At 44.4% G+C, this 23,814-nt stretch overlaps 1 protein-coding gene across 1 annotated transcript; it reads left to right on the top strand.

The window, feature by feature from the left end:
* The first annotated feature begins 4,406 nt into the window (after nt 1-4,406).
* Nucleotides 4,407-22,683, top strand: FMR1NB (FMR1 neighbor). Its single transcript, XM_033137005.1, has 7 exons — nt 4,407-4,567; nt 6,550-6,553; nt 6,707-6,780; nt 9,244-9,357; nt 12,434-12,574; nt 18,590-18,683; nt 22,511-22,683. Exons 3-7 carry the CDS (start codon nt 6,714-6,716, stop codon nt 22,662-22,664), a joined length of 570 nt encoding a protein of 189 aa, XP_032992896.1. The 5' UTR covers nt 4,407-4,567; nt 6,550-6,553; nt 6,707-6,713; the 3' UTR covers nt 22,665-22,683.
* Nucleotides 22,684-23,814: the final 1,131 nt, after the last annotated feature.

Genomic DNA, 23,814 nt, shown 5'->3' with positions numbered 1-23,814 from the left:
TGGATGTTGATGCAATCTTTATAAATGATTGCTTTTCAAAAAATCAACTTAAAAAGAAGCAAGAACCTATTTTATTTCTGTGTTAAATTGGAAATATTGTTTACTCCAGATGTGTGAAAGCTGAAACATTTTCAGTTTCAAGGATTTGGCTGGTAATGTGCCATTACTGGTTGAACCGTACATATTTAGCAATTATATGCACTAATTTTACACTCAAGGCTGACTTCAGTAAGGTGCTAACTAGATTTGACTTACTAAAACTGTAATAGGTTAATCACATTTTCAAATGACATTTTTGCAGTATTTTTGTGCTTTAGATGTGTATCCCTTTCCAAGTCAAAAAATCCACTGTTTATAAGTATTCGTACAATTTAAAAATTGTAAAATCAAAATGTAAAACTCATTTTGAAAATCATGCGTGTTACAAAAGGTTGAAAGTGCAGCAAATGTCTGATGTTTGGGTTCACTTCCTTATTGGTAACTTCACATACAGTCTAATGAATTACAATTATTTTGAAAAATAAAGTTTTTTTAAAGAGTAAAAGGTATCTGTGAATGACCACAAAATTCAAGTACAATATAAGATAGCCCTCCCCAAGAACTTGAAACACAAAACCAAATTTATTCACTCACACTATTGGATCAAGAATGAAGAGAAAATGTTGACGTTTCCATAAACAAGGTTGTTTCTGATACTAGTAAATGTCTTCCACAAAATTATCCAGTTTTCATGCCTTCAACCACATTATTTTATGTGGTCAACAATATATACCGCAACCTATAAAATCAACCTTAATTTGAAATCCCTGCTGGTATTACAAAGTTGTCTTGGAAGTTAAGTGGGGGGGGGGGGGGCTGGCTTTGGCATTGGCCTTGACAAATAAATAACTCAGGCATTTTTGGGGTAAGTTAATTAATATTGAACCATGAAGATTTCATGATGCTTCTCTAGACTCACTAGCTTTTTCAAATGCTGGCTGGGGCTTATGGGAGTTGTAGTTCAGCAACATCTGGGAGGCCAAATATTCTCCACACTAGCTCATTTGTTGTAGAATAGAGAGGACTTTATTCCTAAAAACACTTGTCTTGGGCATGGGGGAGAGACTAAGATACAAAATGCTCAGGCTCCTTATGAATATTCATCTAGAATACAACAAGGTATCAACCTAAGCTTTCTGACAGTTCACCTGAATTCAGTATGGATGCTCTTGCATTTCATTAATACTCCTGTTTCTCTGAAAGGGGTGATTTATTATAAAATTGTTTTTTTTTTTTGTTTTTGTCTAAATAATCATCACTGTAGACAATCTTCCCTAGACTATAACAAGCTCCATAATTGCTTTCTTCCTAATCTTGTCCTCATTCTGTTGACCAATTGAAGAGTGCTAAGTATTACCTTCATCTTGGGATTAATCATTTATAGGCCCATTTGGAGAGGGCTGTTGCATGTTCCACTTACCAAAAATGGGAATCGCAGAGGGTTTTGTAAAAACCAGAATGTCAACTAGGAAGAGTTGGAGAATCACACTGCACTCTGCAGATAGCAGCTATGAAGGAGAGATAATTTTAAGCCCATGATCACTGATTTTTTTTAAAAAAAAACAACAACAACTTTGTTTTTATATGAAGTCTAGATGCTCTACCCTTTCTAGCAGGGTATGCAAATAAAGAGGACAACCAGAAAGCAGGCCAAAGGTTCCTCTCCTGGCACATGACCTCTTATATGAGCCAGCACCACTGTACAACAGCAACAATTTATTATATGCAGAGCAAGTTTATGTGAACTGGTAAAAAGTTTCATTACAAAAGGGTTGATATTCTTGATGCAAGATTGCTTTTCCACAAAATCATGGCTTGGAAGCCAGTAAGTCTTTAGGTTCCTTTAAAAAAAGATTTAATGAGATAAATTGAGACAACAGGCCCTCATCCATGCCATATCTGAAACTTTCTGAAAATTGTTCAAAACGGCATCCACCACAACATGGCAGGTGACTTCTGATGTATTGTTCCAATTTTAGTATATGTGCTGCCGAAGCGAGCACGGCAGGTGACTTCAGATGAACTTGAAAACCAATTTGTCATAAGGCTTTGGTGGGTAGAAGACTGCTCAGAGTTGGGTCACTTTTGTTGTTAACCGCATTCTGATGAAGCAACAGTTGTATCTTTTTGGCATCTAACTTGTCAGGAGTGGGAGATAAAACAGGTGATTGGAGATGCGGGAGAGCATTTTATATTTGCTAGTTGTAGACCTTTCTGTAGTTGTCCTGCACAGTTGGCATGCTGTGACTGCAGAGAGCCAATCAATAAGCAGTTACGTGTGGCCCTGTTTTTCATTCATATAACGAAATTGCTGAATGGGTTAAAAGTATGCAAAAGGCCCAACAACATAAATTGCACCAAGGATCCTGTAGATTTGTTTCCTTTTACCATGTTTTGTGTTTATTCACAAGAACTCCAGTTAATCCTCAGGATGAAGTTTTTCATCTTTTCCCCTACCATTCCTTATGTTGTGATGAAAAGAAACCACTTTTTATGCTTTAAATTATCTTCATAATTGCTTTAAGTGGTGTGGCCTGTCCCAAAATGAGGCTGCAAAACAAGAAAGGAATAGCAGACAATAGCACTTCTGAAACTCAAGGTGTCTGTCTTTTATCTGTGCAATGATAGCATTCTTAAGATCACACCTATACCATTGTCACCAGCAGAGTAACACAGCAGAGTTTCAGAATCTTTGCCCTTTTCTGTTTTCAGCTATTTTACAGTTGACAGTGGAAAAATCTTTTTGCTCACACAGTTCAAAGTAAATTGTTTTATTGCCTCAAGTCAACCCGACAATTATTCACACTATATACATGCAGTTAAGAGATCCTGGTGCATAATAAAGAGGTTGTAGTCAAATTAGTAAAGAGACTCAAAACTGGAGAGAAGTCCTCACTTCTGAAATCCACCGCCACAATTTGCTGTCTACTGAACGCAGCCTTGGCCTTATACCCGCCAACGCATGTACACATTATCTGGAGGAAGTAGGGTTGGATTAGTTGTGCCAGAAGCCTATAGCCTTGAGCTGTTTCAAGAGGCCTACCACAGCTGGTATCCTAATCCTGAACAGAGATCAGAATAGAAGAATGGTAACTTGAGACACAAACCAAGTACATGTTAATATAAAAGTGCAATGTTAATATTCCTGATTCTGAGCTTTTGGGGGGGGGCGCAGAAGAGAAGCTTCAGCCACTTAACACCTTGTGTTCTTCTCAACCTCTTAGTTGTAAGAGGTTCTTCCACCTTTTCCTAGTGAAAGTGACACAACCTTAGGCACTTTCCCCCCCTTGCTAGCTAGCGATCACTAGGAGCTTGTTTTGTTTCAATTCTCTCATATCCCTGGCTATGTAATGTTAAATTTTCTTGATCCCAAGTTATGTTGGTGCATGACAAATGCCTAAGATATGGTTACCAGACGTCCTCATTTCCCGGGGACGGTCCCCAGATTTACAAATCTGTCCCCAGACAAAATCCGTCCCCGGAATGTCCCTGGATTTCATTTAATGTCTCCGGATTTATATTTTATGTGTTGTAGATTTATTAGCAGGGAATGAATGTTGTGTGATTGGTTCAATGGCACAAGACACATCATATGGGGACTTCCGGTGATACAAAATAGCGGGCACCACAGTGAGCAGCTCCAGAAGCCAGCCAGAGCCAACTGCGCTACCATGCTGGCTCCAGGCTGCTGAAACTGCTGCTGCTGCCACCACAGCTGAAGGGGAACCGGGGACGGCTTGGCACATCAACTGGGGGAACCGTTGACCCCCTTCCCACACCGTGACCCAAATCGAGCCAGGAGCGAGAGTGCCCAGCTACCCAGCCGACTGCCCAGCGGTGCTCCAGGGCCAGGAAAACCCTGGAGCCGACACAGGGAGAAGCAGGAGAGGTGAAGGAGAAGGAACAGAGAGAAAGAGGAAGGAGGAAAAAAGGGGAGCCCTGACCTAGCCGTGCTGCTGCCGCTGCTAAGGAGGAGAGCCCTGGGAGAGCAAGAACAGGTGGCCGAGCCCAGGCCTGACCTGAGCCTACTCCACGGTGGCTAGTGCTCCAAGAGGGGACCAGAGGAAGGCCGCATGACAGAGGAGACCACAGAAGAGAAGATATTCTTTTAAAAACAAAACTTTTAAAAATAACTTTTATTTCTGTTTAAAAAACAAAAACAAAGTGTCCCCGGATTCTTTGAAAAAAACAACAACCTTTTAAGTGTCATTTGAGACCTTAAAGACTTGTGGCATAATTTCACTCAACAACAAATCATGATCTTTAAAATATCCAAACCGGTTAACATAGCCACCCCTCTGGAAGTCATTACCAAACGTGTAAGTCACAATAGAGATCCCCATAGCTACGACACTGAACCATTTCCTTAAAGAGTCTGCAAGTTGACAAGTGTGCAGTGACCTCAAAATACAGAAATGTATGTAACTTCAGTTGAGCCATGGGACAATTGATTCTTTTCTAAAAGCTAGAAAGGGTACCTGGAGACCTCTCAGTAGCTAAGGTTAAATGAATCTACTTTAACCTTACTTTAACCTTACTGAGTTTTATTTATCAGTTTTATCATAACCCTGTATTAGGTTAGGTGATTAGTTTCTTCTCCATCCATGTCTCTGCAGTTAGTATGAATTAGGATGCCCTTAGTTTGCTTAGTAATATTAAGGTCCTGCACCCCAGTTTAAAGTAAGCAAGATTTGCATTGTTCTCTACACTAAAGGTTTCTACCACTGGGAATGTCCAATTTCTGGCTAAAAGTCAATCAGAGTTTGATGGTTAAACCCAGAGCTGCTTTGATACATCAATTTAATGTGATTAAGATATTACTAATGTTGAAGTGACAGGCCACCAGGGCAGCAGATTAAAAAAATTTTTTTTTTTAAAAAAAATAAACTTTCATAAACTACAGGTGGTGAGCATTATCACACCTACCTCCCTAACACCTGCAGGTAGTGGGCACCATCCTGACACATGAGGTAATGAATTTTGGGTATCTGCTGTGACATGTTCTTTATTTAAAGACAAAATTATGTGGGATGGGGAGAGTCTGCTTGTTTTACTTAGGTGAGAATCCATGCAAATTCAGTCTATCTACTTGAGTAAAGTTCAATCAGCTAAGGTTTCTTCAGTCAGGTAGCAGCATGATTTTTGTTATTCACCTTTGTAGCCTATTTTATTCCATTGAATTCAGACCATTTTACTTAGATGCATCCCGATGCATTCTCAAAACCCCCTGTTAAGTGCAATGCCTGAGAGAGGAAGATTGGGCCAAGGACACCCACTGTGAACTTGGTTATCTTCCCCAGCTAAGTCTAAACTAAGGACGAGGAGCCTGGGGCCCTTCAGTTGTTGTTGGGCTCCAGTTGTTGCATTGCAGAGGGTTGGACTAGATGACCCTTGTGGTCACTTCCAATTCTACGATTCTAAGTTCCCACCAGCCCCAAGCCACCATGGCAAATGGTCATGAATGATGGGAGTTCAAGAGCAAGAAGAGTTTGAAGAAGAGTTTGGATTTGATATCCTGCTTTATCACTATCCTGGGGAGTCTCAAAGCGGCTAACATTCTCCTTTTCCTTCCTCCCCCACAACAAACACTCTGTGAGGTGAGTGGGGCTGAGAGACTTCAAAGAAGTATGACTAGCCCAAGGTCACCCAGCAGCTGCATGTGGAAGAGTGGAGAAGTGAACCCGGTTCCCCAGATTACAAGTCTACAGCTCTTAACCACTACACCACACTGGCTCTCAACTGGAGGGCCACAGGAGGTTCCTCAAACCTGGTCTTAACTCATAACTGCCACACTAAGTCATCCTCATCCCACCTTCATCCAATGACCCTTTCATGGTCTGAAATGAAGTTTATGGAGTTGAGAGGTTTGCAGGACTCAGTAGCATCAACTGAGTTGGCAAGTGCCTGGGATGAGTCAGCAGTAAATCACACGAAGCAAGTGGAGTTAACTCTTTATCAGCAAAAACAGGATCTGCACAGGAGTGCCAGGCCTAATGAGCTCAGCAACTCTTCTTCGGTATAGCTTGCCCCCATGAAGCAGTTGCAGAGACTGAAGGTTCCCACCTTCCCACAGCTGCCTAAGTCCTCACCTCTCCAAGATTTGCCCCAGGGAATCCAAGACTGAAACTGTGTGATGCTAACCTTGTCCACACTCTACATGCCTCTCTTGGTTCTGCGGTACAAGGAGGGAGGGGAGCTTGTTGCAGCAGGAGGGGGAGACACCTGTGACTCTTCACCAGCCAGACTCATCTCTGCCTCTTGGCCTCCCTCCTCCCACTCGCCTGCTTCAGCCTTTGATTCTGGACTTCTCTCTGCCACAGATTCTCCCTGCTTACAATACCTTATTACCTCTTCAGCTTCTGCACCTCCTCTTCCCAATCTACTCCCTCTTCTCCCTCTGACCACTCCATCATCCCACCACCAATCCCTGAGCTCTGAGCCTTCTTCCCTTGGGGGTTCCCCAGCTAGTTCCTCCTACCAATCCTCTGCACCCAACCAGTCCCTGACATCAAGTGTGATTGATTCTACAAAGTGTTTTTTAACTTGTGGAATTGATATGGGGTTCCCATGCAAAAGTAATCCAAGTAAGACAAAACTTTTGAGTATTCTTCCCTCAATAAGCAGGTGAAGGTTTGCTGGAGTTTACGTTATTTGTTTTTCATTGCAGAATACTGATGATGATCTCTGTGACCCAGATTTTAGCAAAATGCTTGTGTGTATTGTATCATGCTGTTGGCCCAAGTGAGTATTATACAGAGTAGTTCTTAAACATAAGGTAGCTTGCAATGTTTGACAATAGAGGAATTGCCTGGGGCAGGCATAGGCAACTTCGGCTCTCCAGATGTTTTGGCCTACAACTCCCATGATCCCTAGCTAACAGGACCAGTGGTCAGGGATGATGGGAATTGTAGTCCGAAACATCTGGAGAGCCGAAGGTTGCTGACCCCTGGCCTGGGGAAACTTATAAGGCCACCAGCTTTTAAAATTCAAGGTGTTGTGTGTATTTTTTTAGCAGAATGGCTAGGCACTAGTTGACCATATCCAATCTGTACTCCAGCTGTGTGTATCTGTTGATCTAAATGGCATGTGGGCAAACTGGTAGCCTGTCCTCTGGATTAGTTCTTACCCCCCAATCAATTTATTCCTCTCCTTTCCCCTACTACTCCCATCACTGCTTTGAAAAGTGCCCTAACTCAGTGGTGAAGTATACATGCTTTGAATACAGTAGGTATCAATTCAATCCATAGCACAGGGAACTTATTGCCTATGTGCTTAAATAGGACCACTAGGCTTCAAAGGTTGGCCTACTGGGTCATTTTCAGCTAACAATACCCAACTTTCCTAAGCTGAGAAATGAATTGAGAGTGCCCTAGCACTTGTCTGAAGCTGTAGAAAGCTGCTGCAAGTCCTGAGCTAGCTCAAAAGTAGCCAGCAAGTTTCATTCTGGCAGTTGTTGGATTCCAGCTTCCATCAGTCCAATGCAATTTTGCAGATAGTCAGGATTATTTGCTGTCATCCAGCTCACAAATGCATCCAGGCACCAGATTAGGACCTCCTGATTTGAGATGTTACAGAGAAATGGAGCTGAGTGACATCTTGCCAGAAACCTTCTAATGACATCCACAGCAGCTTCATGTAGAAATTAAATAGTGTTGGAAACAAAATTGTGGTACCCAACAACTCCTAGGGGTCCAAGGCACCATCAGTCGATACTTTTCAATGGAACAGACCCTGTAGGTAGTAGTGAAGCCACCGCAAAACAAACTACAAACTCACTGAGTCCAGACATACACTGTGCTCTGTGGTATCTCAACCCACTGAGTGATCTAGGGGAGTCAACAGGTTCATGGTGCTTCTGTCTTTCACCCAAACTACAAATTCACTGAGACCAGATATACACTGTGGTCTGTGGTATCTCAACCCATCAGAGTGATCAAAGCTGATTCTATGCCCAAACTGGTCCTGAACCTGAACTGGAGTGTATCAAGATAACCAGTTTCAACCAAGAGTGTTCACAGGGTCCAGGCCCCAGGGTGGTTCCCGCCCCCCCCCCCCCGCCCCCAGGGCTCGCTGCATCACTGAAGACACACCGCTTTGCCCTCAACAGCCAGCAAGAGCAGCACTCGAGTCCATATGAAACAGACAATTTTGTCCTTGCAGATTTTCCACGGTAGGCATCTGATGGCTCCAAGACTAGGTTAATGAGGGTAAATGATTGTCACTTCCATTGCAGAATAGCTTTTCTAAGTGGTACATGGGTTGCCAAGTAGGCTGTTTTCTTCACATTAACCACCACACAGTAGGCATGATTATGTGCTCTTCCATGTGTACAGTCTCCTTCAGAGCAAAACTTATACCACTTGTACTGCAATTGTCTCCAGCTGCCTGGAACTCCCCAGTAAATCGGGTGGTTGCCTAACTTCCACAGCACCAGAGAGAACATTTGGGTGCAGTTGTGTCAATGGCCTGCCATGCCTCACCATTCCAAAGGGAGACTAGGACCTTGGCAGAATTACCTTCCGAGGCTTCTGGAAAATCTCTCGCAGCATACAGGAATCCATCAGCTTTCATACATCTCTGGGAGTGCACCAGTTGGTCTCTGATCCTCATGAGATAGCAGCAATTACCCTCCCAAAACCTCAAGTCTACCTTTGTAAAGCACTGACTATCTGGGAAGACAAAGGTGGGTCAGGTTGATTTTTCCCAGCTAACCTATTCAGGACTTGGCAATACCTTGGTTGTCAAACGGATTGGCTCCCGAACAAATCGGCTCCAGAACGCCGCAAACCCAGAAGTAGTGTTCTGGTTTGCAGATGTTTCCTGCAGCTAATCGGAAGCTACACCTTGGTTTTCTAACAGTTCCGGGAGTCGAACGGACTCCCAGAATGATTAAGTTCGACAACCAAGGTAACACTGTATGTGCCAGATTGGCTCCTTCATATACTTACAAAACACGGGTGAGAGAGATTTTATTTTGAACTGACCTGATATTCTCCAACCACCACTAAGACAGAGGACATAGTACTCAGTCCACCAGCTACCTGAAGAACAGGAGATCAGAAGCTGAATGGGGGAAAGTGTTTTGATGGGGGTGGGGGGAGAGAGAGAGAGAATTTAAGTGGGAAAACTGTATTGTGGTACTTAAATGAGTTTCCCCCTTGAGTTGTTGCCGTGCAGGAGTTTGAATTGTTCTGGGCTTTTCAGGTTCTGCATTTCCGGCGTTGGATGATTTAAATGAAACTGAAGTTGTTCCCCCTGAGCCAAGGACGAAAGTACAGATCGTATCTGAACAGCTGGTGACCTTTTTCAACCCAGTGAGTAAGTGCTATTGTGGCATCATATTTCATTGCCCCCTCTTCAAGTCCTTGAGTGGATTTGAAATGTTTGTTACTGTGGTACTTCAGTGAAAGGTCTCTTTGTTGGGCTATATTGAGGGGTGCTGTTCTATGCAGAGTGCCACGTTTCATGTTTGGAAAAGGAAATAAAAAGGGGTTGCCCAAAGGAATGAACCCTCCCTTTCCTCTCATGTTGCAGCTGCGCATGGTTCACCCATACTGCTTTGTAAGCATCTTAGAATAATGGAATTGTAGAGTTGGAAGGGACCATGAGGGTCATCTTATTTAAGAAGCCCTCAAAGCCCTCCTGATGCACAGGACTCATTTGAGCAGTTTTTTGGATGGACTGAGATGCTCCCAATGCAGAATTAATGGTAGGTATCAAATATTTGCATAGTGCTGTATCTAGTAAACCAACAAGGTATTTACAGCAAAAGAAAAAAGTCAAGGCAGCAGTAGCTGCTGTTGTTATTTGTTACCCACCCTTCACCCTAAGATCCCAGAGACAATTTAAAACACAACGTTAAAAACAGTTTGTTTTCGACTTGTAAAGAGAGAAGAGGGGACCATCTTAAAAACAGACATTCAAGTATCAGATGTCAGGGTAAAAAGGGGCATCTTTAGCTAAAAGCTTTAAAGTGAAGAACCCAGACACACTTCTCGGGGGGGGGGGGGGGATTCCACAACTTAAGGGCTGCCACAGAGAATAAGCTTTCCTAGGGTGCCACCAACTGAGGGTAGTGGAACAACCAAAAGTACTTAGAGATACGTGTGGATATTCATGCACATGTGCATAGTTATGGTGGTGGTCCTGCTCAGAGTATACCCATTGAAATTAACGGACTTGGTCTCTTTATGTTTGACTGTTTTACACTGAGTAGGACTTGTATACAATCCATAAATCCAGTGCTGGGCAGGCCAATGAAGCAGGGTTTTCCTTTCTCTCCCATTCTTGCCATACTCCAAGAGCATAGGGGTTGGACCAAACAGGCCAATGAAGCACAAGGCAAGCCTTGCACACTCCTCTTGCTAAGCTGTGGTGCATGGATCCCCAGCATGCTGCACATGTGCACACAGGTGTCCACACTCCACAGCAGACTTCCCTGGTGCCTGCAGGGCCCCATCTGCCCTCTAAAATTAATCTTGCAACCATCTTCTTTAGCCAATGGAATGCTTTTCGCCTACCGCCAGTTCGATTGTGGCAAAGAGACAATTTCAAGTGAGTTACTGCTAGGGGCTGGGTAGGGGAGCAGCTGCATGTGTGCAGGGCCCATGACCATTTCTCTTTGCTTACAAATGTGCCCACAGACTCCCAAAAGGTTGGCAATGCTTGCTGCAGTGGCTGGATGCTGAAGAAGTTGAAGGAGAAGAAGGGCGACCCTGCTTTTGGTTCCCTCTTTTTCTCCCATTAGTGGATTTCAGAATCAGTTTGCTGTGCATTGTAGGGGCTGGTTTTCACAAGCGAAGCAATTGCAAAGCCCCATTAAGTATCTTTGCAAGCCGCTTAGAGACTATTGTAGTTAAGTGGTATATAAATTGTTTAAATAAATGAAAGGAGGGCCTTGCGCAGAACATCTTGCTGCATGGCTCTTTTGCTTTTTGGTGGTAGTGTTGCTATTTCCACCAAAAGGAGAAGCAGACTTCAAAGTGGCACTTGGAAATAATCAGCTCATTAGTGTGTGGAGATTGCCCAGTTTGTTCCAACCTTCAAAGGAAAAAGGCCCTCCTGAATCTTATTCAGATACTCCAAAGCAAAGGGCTCAATCAAAAACATACTTTCAAAACTACCACATTGATGCTTGACCCCACTGTGTGTCCCCCCCCCCGCCACTGTTTCTTTTCTCCCTTGCATGCAGTTGATGCATAAGTGAGAAGGAACTCTCAGCAAATTTCCAATAAAACATAATATCAGACACTGGCATATCTCCCCCAGAAAAAGGAAGCATGTCCCATAGAAAGAGGACACTGAGCTAATTTGTATGCATAGATCAGGGCTGGGAAACTTTTAGCCCTCTGGACATTGCTAAACTACATATCCCATTAGTTCCAGCCAGCATGGTCAATAGTCAAGGCTGCTCAGAGTTGTAGTCCAGCAACATCTGGGGTGTGTGTGTGAAAGGTTCTTCACTCCTGATATAGATACAAACATGGATTCAGAGCCGTCTTTCCCATAGGGGTTAGTGGTGCGTTGCACCAGGGCACCGGCCTCTCAGGGGCACCCCAGCAAATGGGGAAGCTGTGCGGCTTTGCCGGCGGCCTCCCCTTTCCCTGCACGCCCACCAGCTGCACCCCGCCAACCATAAGGCTGGAGGGCATGCAGTTTCCCTCCCACCCAAGCCTTCTCAGGAGGAGAGCGATCCCTGCATCCTTAGGATGGAAGCTGCACCCCACCAACCATATGGTTGGTGCACGCGCGGCTAGCCTCCTCCCGAGGAGGCTTGGGAGGGGAGCAACTTCACTCCCAAGCCTCTGCGGAGATCGCTCTCCCGCAGCGGCATGGGGGAGAGTTGCCCCCCCCCCCCGATGGCTGGCAGTGCACAGCTATGGCCACCCCAACACTATCTGTGGTAATTTGGGGGCGCTGGGCGGATATTTGCACCCCGACGCCACATCTGCTAAAGGTGGCCCTGCATGGATTCAAGCCACAGTAATTCTAATGTCAGACCCACTGAAATGAATGGATGTGACTAATTTAGATCCACTCATTTCAATATGTCTGCTCTGTATAGAATGCTCTTGGATACCCTGTAACTGGGGAAGATGTTGACCAGGTGAACTTCATGCCTGCTCAGTCACCTGCCCAGATGTTGCCACTCACTGTTAATGGGCGACTCTAAGATCCCTCTTGCTCTCTCTTTTTAGGGTCTTTTGTCTTTAAACCAGACTTGGACTGGAGAGACCTTCATATAAAGGACTGTTCTCTTTAAAGTGGAACACATGGCATTGGCCACCCTAAATGGAAGCAGCAGTCTGGAATAACTTTGCCTTGTGCCTCAGTGTGTGCACGTTTAAACTGGGCTTGGAACTGAAATCTTGCCTTTCTGCTTCATTTCCCAAAGCATGTCGACCCAAAACAAATCAGGCAGTGGTGCCTTGCCAAGCTGGGGAAAAGAGCAACAAGTCGTTGTGTCTGGAACACAAGTGCTGCTTCTCGTCTAAAAAGCATGTTCAGTTGGACTGCTACACTCCACTCAAAGACCGTAAGTGGCATTCTGCCTTCAGGGCTCTTTCACTTGTTCTGCAAAGCTGGACACACATAGTTTCTTATGCCTACACTGCCACCTTCAGCCAAGACCTTGTTGCTGCTTTTCCCAGGTGGCACAGCAAAGTAGTATAGATACATGGTCATGTTTGTAAGCAGTAGTGGCTGTTAGTGACCCTTGGGATTAGTTGGGGCAGAAGCCAGCAGTAGGTGAAGTCAGATCCAATGACAGGCAGAGCCAACTTCCTCCATTCAAGGGATAACACTGAAACTAGTGAGGAGGAAGATGACAATGCATTGCCAGCAGTCAGGTGGGGGATGGCTGAGAGCAGCTCAGCTTCATGGGGCAGTTCCCCACTTGCCCTACTTAATGGACTAGCCTCCACTGCTTGCAGGTCTGTGTTGAGGACTTACATAATGCACCAGGAAGCTCTCAAATGAGCACAAGGGGCCATAGCTCAGAAGATAGGATTTTCACGCAGTAGGTCCCAGGTTATATCTCTCTCCTTGCCAGTTAAGTAAAAATCTCAGTTAGCTGATCTGGGAAATATTTCTGTTTGAGAAGTCATACCAGTCAGAGCAAACAGTGTTGGACTAGATCAGGTTAAGTGTTGTGCTGTACCGCTTCAGTTGTTGCTGGGCTACAATTCCTTCATTCCATCATCCCTAAGTCCTCCACCCTTTGACTACACAGAGTAGTGATCTATTTCATCTTACATCAGTGCACACAGATATTGTGACTCTCATTGTGTCTTGGAGTGCATCTTAAAATGGTTCTTCAAAATTCAATGTTCTTCTCCTGTAGGAGTTTCTCTTCCATCCAGTTTGTCTGTTTGTAGAGCGATTTTGGTACTTGAATGCTTCAGGATGTGCAGCATATGTCAATAAACAACACGTGCTTATAGTCCACTAAGCACACGCTGTGTGCATTCTAACAATCTGTTGACAAAACACAAACCCTTTACAGGCCTCTTAGACTCCAGCATCTCACAAATTATTGGGTTACCTCCTGCAATGGGTAATTGGCAATTTCATTGCCCTGTTCAATCGTCTGATTCTTCACTTCACTGAACATGTTTGCTATTTTCCCCTGCCAGTTTTGAGAACAGTTGGAGGCAACATGTTGCTTTCATGTGGTCTTCCTGGAGGCTTCTGGGTGGCCTCTTGGAAATAAGGCTGCCAGGCTAGGTGGACCTTAGGGCTGATCCAGCAGGATTTCAATCACAGTTATATTTACAACAAATGTAGATTAGGAGCCAACAAAAACCCCTCTGCAGCTAGTTTGACATATTTGGAGTCTGAGTTAGTTTGTTTTCTCAAACAGGCAGCCGCTCTTCTTCTGATGCCACATGACAAACTGCTTTTGTAACTTAAAAGGGAGGAATTTTTATTTTACTTATCTGCAACGTTTATATGCCAGCAACATTATAAGGGAGGGGGGGAATATTGTGGCAGTGAACTGCATAAAATCAACAGTACAGCCATTCCTGTACAGGGATAGCCTCAACACTGTAGTCCAGGCATTGGTAACCTCGAGGCTGGATTACTGCAGTGCACACTATGTGGGGCTGCCTTTGGGCCTGATTAGGGAGCTGCAGTCTGTGCAGAATGTGACAGCCAGACTGCTGATGGGATAATGTTGCCAACATGTGAGACCATTGTTAAAACATCTGCACTAGCTGCCCATCTGCTTCCAAGACAGGTCCAAAGCGCTGAAAAATTTAAGGACCTTAGGGAACACCTGAACCATTCTATCCCAGGACAATCACTGATATCGTCTGCAGGCATGTTGGTGGTGGTTCCCCAAGTTGGCAAGGCTTATTTGTCAACAACAAGGCCGAAGCCCCGAGTGTCATCGGGCCAGCATTATGGAATAGTCTGCCAACAGAGGTTCAGTAGGCACCTTCTGTTTCCATTTTTAAATGCCTGCTGAAAACTTTCCTATTCCAATAAGCTTATGCAGGCAATTAAGGCTGCATCTCTCCATAATAGCTAGCTGATTTCTGATTTCAGAATTTTAATGTGGTTTTTATTGTACGGTTTTACGTATAACTGTTGCAAACCGCTCTGATACTTTGTATGAAATAAAATTGCATTCATAAAGCAAGTCCCAAACTCATTGCAAATCAGTAGAACAGATTAATGCATCAACATAGCTTGATCACCCAAGGGAAGCCTGAGTAAACAGGTGCATGTCAAGCAGGTGTCTAAACCGTGGGTGCTTATTGGAATTGCATTCCAAAGAGAAAGCTCTGGCTTTATTCTATTTAATTTATTTTTACTCAGACAAATTATATACCACTTAAGCACAATTGTCTCTAAGTAGCGTACATCAAACTCAACAGTACAATAAATATATGAAACCAGTTTAAAACTATAAAATCAGATCTGACTGTTAAAAGGCCTGCTGGAATAAAAAGTGATCATAAGATGAACCTCAGGAGCATATGGTATGGCAATGCTAACAGCATCTCTCCCAAAGATTGAAATATCTCAGCAGAGGTGCAGAATGTAAGGCATTCCCAGAGATAACCTGGTCTTCAAGTTGTTCCATAGAAAAACCTTAAACGTAGCCCGGTATCATACTTGCAGCCTCTGCAACTCCTTCAGCCACCAATGTTTTGCCCTGTGAATGAGGTACCTCCTTCAACAACCTGGCAGCAGCCTTCTCCAGCTCAACTTTAATGGGTGCTCCACAAATAATGCATTGCTGTGATGCATTCTGGAGCTTACAGATGCCTGGACTACTGCAGCTAAACAAGCCCAATCCAGAGCTGCCAGGAAGGGGTGCAGCTCACTGTAGGGCATCTGCTTTGCATGCAGAATGTCTCTGGTTTGATATCCATGTAAGGATGGGAAAGATTCCCTGCCTGAAACCCTGGAGTGCCTCCGCCAGTCAGTGCAGACAATACTGAGCTAGATGCACTAATTCAGTACAAAGGCAGCGTCCTATATTCTTTAACAGCCATAGGCAGCCGGAGCCACTGTAGTCACTTGTGTGTTCAATGACAAAGATTCAGCCAGGTGTTGTTGTTTTTGTTTTTGTTGTTGTTGTTTAGTTGTTCAGTCATGTCTGATTCTTCGTGACCCCATGGACCAGAGCACGCCAGGCACTCCTGTCTTCCACTGCCTCCCAGAGTTTGGTCAGACTCATGTTGGTAGCTTCCAGAACACTGTCCAACCACCTCGTCCTCTGTTGTCCCATTCTCCTTGTGCCCTCCATCTTTCCCAACATTAGGGTCTTTTCCAGGGAGTGTTCTCTTCTCATGAGGTGGCCAAAGTATTGGAGCCTCAGCTTCAGGATCTGTCCTTCCAGTGAGCACTCAGGCCTCATTTCCTTAAGAATTGATAGGTTTGATCTTCTTGCAGTCCATGGGACTCCTCCAGCACCATAATTCAAAAGCATCAATTCTTCAGCAATCAGCTTTCTTTATGGTCCAGCTCTCACTTCCGTACATCACTACTGGGAAAACCATAGCTTTAACTATACGGACCTTTATTGGCAAGGTGATGTCTCTGCTTTTTAAGATGCTGTCTAGGTTTGTCATTGCTTTTCTCCCAAGAAGCAGGCGTCTTCTAATTTCATGACTGCTGTCACCATCTGCAGTGATCATGGAACCCAAGAAAGTAAAATCTCTCACTGCCTCCATTTCTTCCCCTTCTATTTGCCAGGAGGTGATGGGACCAGTGGCCATGATCTTAGTTTTTTTGATGTTGAGCTTCAGACAATATTTTGCACTCTCCTTTTTCACCCTCATTAAAAGTTTCTTTAATTCCTCCTCACTTTCTGCCATCAATGTTGTGTCATCAGCATATCTGAGGCTGTTGATATTTCTTCCGACAATCTTAATTCCGGCTTGAGATTCATCCAGTCCAGCCTTTTGCATGATGAATTCTGCATATAAGTTAAATAAGCAGGGAGTTAAATACAGCCTTGTCGTACTCCTTCCCCAATTTTGAACCAATCAGTTATTCCATATCCAGTTCTAACTGTAACTTCTTGTCCCACATAGAGATTTCTCTGGAGACAGATGAGGTGATCAGGCATTCCCATTTCTTGCCATAGTTTGCCGTGGTCGACACAGTCAAATGCTTTTGCATAGTCAATGAAGCAGAAGTAGATGTTTTTCTGGAATTCTCTAGGTTTCTCCATAATCCAGCGCATGTTTGCAATTTGGTCTCTGGTTCCTCTGCCCCTTCAAAATCCAGCTTGCACTTCTGGGAGTTCTCGGTCCACATACTGCTTAAGCCTGCCTTGTAGAATTTTAAGAATTTATGCTTAAAATTCAGCCAGGAGTGCACCCCAAAATGTTCAAATTCATATTGTGATAAGGCAACCTTCCCCAGTTGGGTGGCCTCAAAATGTTGCTAGGCTCTCATTCCTATCAGTCCCTAAATGTCTGGCCTGGGGTCATAACTAATGGGAGTTAGAGCTATTGGAGGGCAGCAGGCTAGGGGAACCTGTGATAAGGCATGCATTTTAAAATGGGTGTTATATAGGGAAGTGTTTTGGGGGGAGTATTTCCTATGGGAGGGGAATGAACAATTAGTTTACAGTTAATATCCCTTTTTAAAAATTAGTTTTATTAGAGATTTTCTTGTGTTGCAACACAAGCAGACAAATAATTGGGTGAAAGTACACTCTATTGCACAGTGTTCATGCAGGGTATCGTGTCAGCATCAGGTGGGTAAGTCTTTAATTTTTTTATTAATATGCCTTTTTATGTCAGTATTTTTCAATATTTAGTTTTTTCAGAGGTGGTCAAAGTGGCATAGGAGCCAACTCCTAGGGGCCGTGGGTGCTCCAGCCCCCACAATAAAATATTTGAGGGGGCTGGTCCCCTGCAAAGTTGATGGGCATTGCCATTCAAATGGTGTGTGTGTGTGCCGTGTCATGTGATCGATTATGCAGGGTGGGGCTTACCTGGGCCTCCGCAATATTTTATTCAAGTTGGCATCCCTGCAAGGTGGCATAAACACCCAGTTGGTCCTCATAACTACGCTGTGAGGTATGTTAGGCTGTGAGATAATGACTGGCCCAAGGTCACCCAGTGGGCTTCATGGAGACTTGAACCCTGATCTCCAAGGTCCTAGTAGAGCACTTTAGCTGCTGCACCACAATGGTTCTCCTATGTCTCTGTGATAGCACAGGAGTGTTGGTTTACATCAGAGCAGTTTGAACTCAGGGTTGCATCCCAGAAATAAACTTTTCCCACTAACCCATGTAACTGCAGTACAAAACTTAACATCCTCTATACAGGTGCAGCAAAATGAAGTGGTAGAAGTCCAGAGGCAGGAGTGTGAAAAATAGCATGTCAGACTGCCCATGAAGAAGCATGCTTTTGTTTTTGTTTTTTAAATTCTAGCCCACATTTAAAAAAAAAAAAACCCAACCAGAGAGGGAGAGATTCTAGGCCAGCTATCTCACTCCTATACTAGCTTTCTAGCTGCAGAGACTTGACTGCCACAAGAAAGGAGTTGGGAAAGATCATGGCACCCAAAATGTCACCATTCTGTAGTGATTTTTAAAAAGGGTGTGTGTGTCCCGGGACACTTGTAAGATATGCTTCATAACTTGGGTAGAAGGTGAACAAAGTGTGTAGTAGTTGCAGTATGCAGGAGGAAGCGATGCAAGACATTACCATGGAGTGGCTTATGTGCAAGAGGGGTTGTACAAAAGGAGGGGAAAGGAGGCATGGGTATGGGAGTGAAGGGGTGTACAAAGCAGAGCTACAGAGTAGACAAGGGAAGTGGCTTCAGAAATCAGGTTGGTCTGGTAGAAAGTGAGCTTAAGTAGTTGCATGGGGTGGGAAGTGGAAGCTCTAGGGGGTTAATGTGGGGGGAAATGGCAGAGGTGGTGGTGGAGCAAACAGGAGCACAGCTTCTAGTGTACTCTATACATCCACGTGCTCTGGAGGTTATTTATTGCAGATGCAGCTGTGATGCAAAGCTGACTCTTTACTAGATTGTAGGTCAGTTACAAGCCAAGCTGATGTTGATTGAACTGTAACAGGCCCTCAACAGATCCTGCGGATGCTTGGTGCTGGGATAGGAGGACTGATCATCCTTGCGTGTCTTCCATGTTGCTGTTTTATTGTGGAGAGGAGGTAAGAGATATTTCATCCTGTGCAAAAGCACAGCTGCGTTATGGGGCACTTCAGCACTGTCACAACCTAAAGTAAAATGCAGTGGAGTGGTGGGAGCAGAGGCACCAACTCCTACCATTTCGTTTTTAAAATTCTAATATTTTACCCTATACCCTCCCTTTCAAAGAACCCGGCCCATGAGACACAAAAAAGAAAATCCTGTAACTGTACAACTAATCGCAGGCCTGTAGTCTTTTCGCAATCCAGTGGCAACAGGAACCAGTCTTTAACACTGTCAGATTCTTCTTGCGTAAAAGCTCCAATTGGTGTATCCTGTTCCAACTCCTCTTTTTCAGCATTGTCACTGTTCCCTTCTTCCTTTTCCTTCTGTTCCAATGTAAAGTCCTCCAAATTGTTCACAGTCTCAATCTCCAATTCTTTATGCGCCAATTGTGCAATGCTGTTGATTCCCACGGCTACTTGCTGCAAAAGTTCCAAAGCTTGCTTTACAAACCGCGAGGACAGTTCTCCCTTTGTCATCTCAAGGTCGAGCTTCAAGTTGCTAGTCACAACAATTTATTTCTTGCTACGTAGATCCTTACTGCATAAGTACGCCATTTTTATTTTTAATTATTGCTAAAATTTATAGTATCCACTCCATCTGGACTTCCGGGAAAGAGGAAAATAGATCCAATCCACTTTTAAAGCTAAAAACACCCATACAAAAGTTTCTTTGTTTCAATCGCATTGAAAATAGCTTCAGCTACAAAGTTGCACTGTCTCTTAATCTCAGCAGAGAGGGATTGACTTCCGTTTTTAGAATCCCCTCCGAAGCCAAATCAAATCAAATTACTTACAGTTTTCTCTTCAGATTTGTTCATTTGTCCATTTTTTGTTTACTTGGAAGAATTGAAACGCTGTAGCCCCTCAGTATCGCAGCTTCGTGCAGGCAGGGAAAGCGGTATGTCCGATTTGCCGGGGCTCCACTCCCTCGCTCTCGGGGGCTCAAAACAGAGCCTTACCGGGGAGGAAGGGACACCCTTCTAGCACCCGCCGGATGACCATGCCCCCAAAACTCTCGATTTGGGGTTCCTTGGGGGTCTTCTGCACTGTAGAAGACACCCCGTCCCTGCCGCACTCAGGTTTGCTCAGCCGAGCGAAACCTGCGACTGATGGCGGCTCCGCGCTCAACCGGAAGTGTACAAGTCTACCACTCTTAACCACTACACCACACTGGCTCTCCACCTTGATCACTGTGAAGATCCACCTTGATCACTGTGACCTCCTGATGGGGTATTTCTGGAGGCTCCCCATGCCTCTGAGATTAGATTGGCCTTCACTTTAGTGTGGCAGGCCCTGCTCTGTGGAATTCCCTCACAGAGCTACAATTCCTAGCAACCTGAACAAAATACAATTTCCAGATTTTTTTTGGGGGGGAGAGCTTTATATGATTGCTGAATGTGCTTTAAACATATGGTATGGATGTGGCCACTGTCCATTAGGGTGGACGATCCTGAACTAGGCAGACCGACAGTCTGATCTGGGGTAATGTAGCTTCCCTATGTTCCCACACAAACTTTTGGCACAAAGTTGCTCAGCTATCAAATCATTTACCATGAAAAATAAATTGCCCTGCCTGTACATATGGAACCACACACACTCAGGCATTATTCCTCTCCGCTCACCAGATGGTTATTTGTTGAAAGTTTCCACACATGGACCTCCTGCATAGAATCTTTGCATTTACAATTTCTTCTGCTCTCAGCACCCAATGCTGAAACTGCGGATAGCCAAGCGGAGCTGTTGGCACATCTCCAAACAAGAGCCTAGAATTAGCAAAGAGTGGTCTGCTAAGATAAGCCCTGGGAAATGAATGTGTGAAAGATGGGATTCATTTCAATGCTGAAGTGATTTGCCCAGGAAGGGCTGTGTGGAGTGGATGGACTGTTGCTATAGCTAGGAATATTATTGGATGTTGCTTAAAAAGGCCTTTTTTAAAAAAAGAAGAAGAAGAAGAAGAAAGCAAGCAAAAAAGGCCATAATTAACTAGATGTTGAACCATTTTAATTTCTAGCACACCCTCTTTGAAATGTTTGAATACATCAAAAGAAGCAAAACTGTAAGGAAGCATTATCTTTTCTAGTTTCAAGATGGCACCTCTTTTGACATAGGGTTCCAGTGAGTTGTTTCAACACATCTGCAAGAGTGTAACATATATTGGGAAATTACCAAAGCTGTATGTGGGTCTTTCATCTGCAGGTGCATTGCACAAGTAAATAATTTCTCAGCTGTTGCTGCTGCATTTGGCTTTGGACATGACGGATTGGTGTGCCTTCCTTGTTATAAAGGAGAGGATTTAGGGGGACAGGGCTTACTGCAGAGTTGGGGGACTTGTAGCCTTCCAGAGGCTATTGGACTCCAGCATCCCTGACCATTGGCCATGCTAACTGGGGCTGCTGGGGGGTTGAAGTACAACATCTGGAAGGCCACATGCCACCAACTCCTGGTTTACTGGAACTAAGCTGGGGATGGAGAAAAGTGGACAGAGCAAATAGACTAGGGTGGAAGGAAGCAACAAAACCCCTCTCTCACACCTTCCTATTACTGTTGCAATCATCTGAATTTCTCTTGCTTTGAGTGAGATTACTGGTTCTTAAATTCAGTGCTTCTACTCTGACCTGCAGTAGCTCAGGTCTCAGGCAGGAATCCTTCCCTTCACTTGCTACCATGAATGCATAACATCCCAGGTTTGATCCCTGATATCACTCCATTAAAAGATCAGATAGGAAGGGAAGGGAAAGATGCCTGCCTCAGCCCTGTAGAGTTATCACCAGTCAGTGCTGAAACTGAAAAGACGTGTCCTCCATAAAAGAGGGCACATGTTGCAGTGTGACCGACTATCGTTAATTCGAAAGATAGCCACAACCCCCGATAGGTCAGTCCCGTGTTTCTGGGGTGCAATCTGGCCAATGGGGTGCCTCAAAGAAGCAGCAACGCGGGACCTATTTAAGCCCATGCAAGGCTACTGAGCTTCCTCTTTGGGGCTTTCGCATCGGAACACCCACCCGCCTCTCCCTATATTTAGGGCTTGCGCTTGACCTTGCTATGCTTTCGTGTGTCATCTGCCATTGGGGCAGGGGCACAGCAGGAATTTCCCCCACTTGGCTGATTGACTGGTGCCATTTGGGTTTCGCCTGCCGCGTAGCAAATAGTCACAACTTGTAAGTTGCGGGTTGGCTCTGTTTCAGGTGATAGGTTTGGCACGTGATGTGGCCACGCCTATGCAAATGCAGGATATTCCGGTAAAGGAATCCAGGGACTCATTGGTTTGGCATTCCCCAAAAGGGGTCTGGCCCTCACCCGAGTCCAGGGGACATCAGGGCGGCTGATTGGTACTCCTCCCAGCAGCTGTCCCTGGTGTTCATCCTTGGCTGTCCTACGAATGTGGCTCTAGGACAGGTCTGCCTGCAACGGTGCAGGGAGCTTGTGGAACCAGAACCTATGCAACCCCTCACTTGGTTGTAATCAATAAAGTTGTGGCCTAAATTCTGCCAAAACCCAAACCAAATACTTGTCTCCCATCTGAATTTATTTGGGGAGGGTAAAAGGTCTAAACACGCAAATAGTCTGACCTGGTATAAGACCTGGGGCGGATCTATACTCATGGTTTTTAATGTTAAGGAAGAGTTAAGGAATGTTTCTGATAACATAAATGGACACATGACATCCTAATTTTTACGTTAACAATGCGTTATCACCTTGTCATTTTATAGCTTAATTTTTAATTGTTTTATGCTGCTACATTGGTGAAACACTGCTCACTGAGGGTTTTTTTGGTGGCATTTCAGCCCATGTTTTAATGCATTACGAAGAGGCCCCAAAGGAGATGATTCTGAAGAAGACAGTGATGATGAGAGTGATGAAAGCAGTGATAGCCATTCTTCATCATCCGTCCAAGATGATGTTGAGAAACAGACGAGCAAGAAGGAAAAGGGCAAATAAACCACTCACCGCTATTTGACCAACTTTTGTATGTGTGTTTTGTATTCATATCCTCGACCTTTCCATTTTTTCAGTGCTCATGACAGCTTATATAAAATCACAACACACACACACACACACACACACACACATATAGCGCAAAGAATTAAAAAAAGATTACAACACAATAATTAGGCAGGAGCCCTCAAGGAGGACAAGTGCAAGTGAAAAGGTAAGGTTGAGTCTTGAAAGCTAAAAGGAAACAGGAGTAAAGTTAACCAAATTCTGGGGGCCAGAGTGGGTCATGGTTGAAAAGACCCTGCTCATGTAACTACCAGCCTCCCACCTATAGGAGGGGATATATGGAGCCAAGCTTCTAATAATGGACTCAGTGAATGGGCAAGTTCATATGAGAGAAGACAGCCCTTTGGATAAACTGGTCCCACGTCATTTTAGGGCAGCCTCCCCCTAAACAGTCCTCACTGAAAACAGCTCCCATCAGCCCCAGCCAAGGGCCATAGTCAAATTACCCAACTGTTGGTTGTCAAGCCATGTATTAGTTGAGCAAAGCAGGGTCCATGGGAGCATGGACTCTGCATGCAGAAAGGTCCCAAGTTCAAGCCAGTTCAAAAGGATATCAGCAGAGATGGGGAAAGATCATTACCAAAGATTACTGCCCATCAGAGAAGGCAGTATTGGATTGGATGGGAGGCATAGTCTGACTCAGTTGAAGGCAGCTTCCTATGATCAACAGCAGACATTGAGGTGTCGCAGGAGTGAGAACGTAAGAAGACCCATAGTGGATGAGGCCAACATCCAGCATCCTGTTCCCACAGTGGCCACCCAGGTGCATGTGTTTCGGGTGGTGTTTTTGTACTTTAGCCAGAGATGAGGACCTTTTACAAGAATGCCTTAGACAGTCTTTTAAACAAGCAGCCACAAGATGGTGGTATAAGCAAACAATTTTCCATTACTTTCCCTTTTCCTCTGGAAGTTGCTGTGCATGTGACGATCCCATTTAAAATGAAGAAGCTTCTTAGAAACATGAACTGGTTTTTGTTTCATTTTATTATTATTTTTAGCATGGTTTATCAGTTCCTAAGAAGGCAGATACTAGGACGAAAACCACTCAGTAATAAAGGCTCTGTATAAGATGAGGGTATGGTGGCAA

Source organism: Lacerta agilis, chromosome Z, assembly GCF_009819535.1.
Source record: "Lacerta agilis isolate rLacAgi1 chromosome Z, rLacAgi1.pri, whole genome shotgun sequence".
In the NCBI taxonomy this organism is placed as follows: domain Eukaryota; kingdom Metazoa; phylum Chordata; class Lepidosauria; order Squamata; family Lacertidae; genus Lacerta; species Lacerta agilis.
The sequence above is the reverse complement of the archived record's forward strand: the minus strand, read 5'-3'. Positions and strand labels throughout refer to the sequence as shown.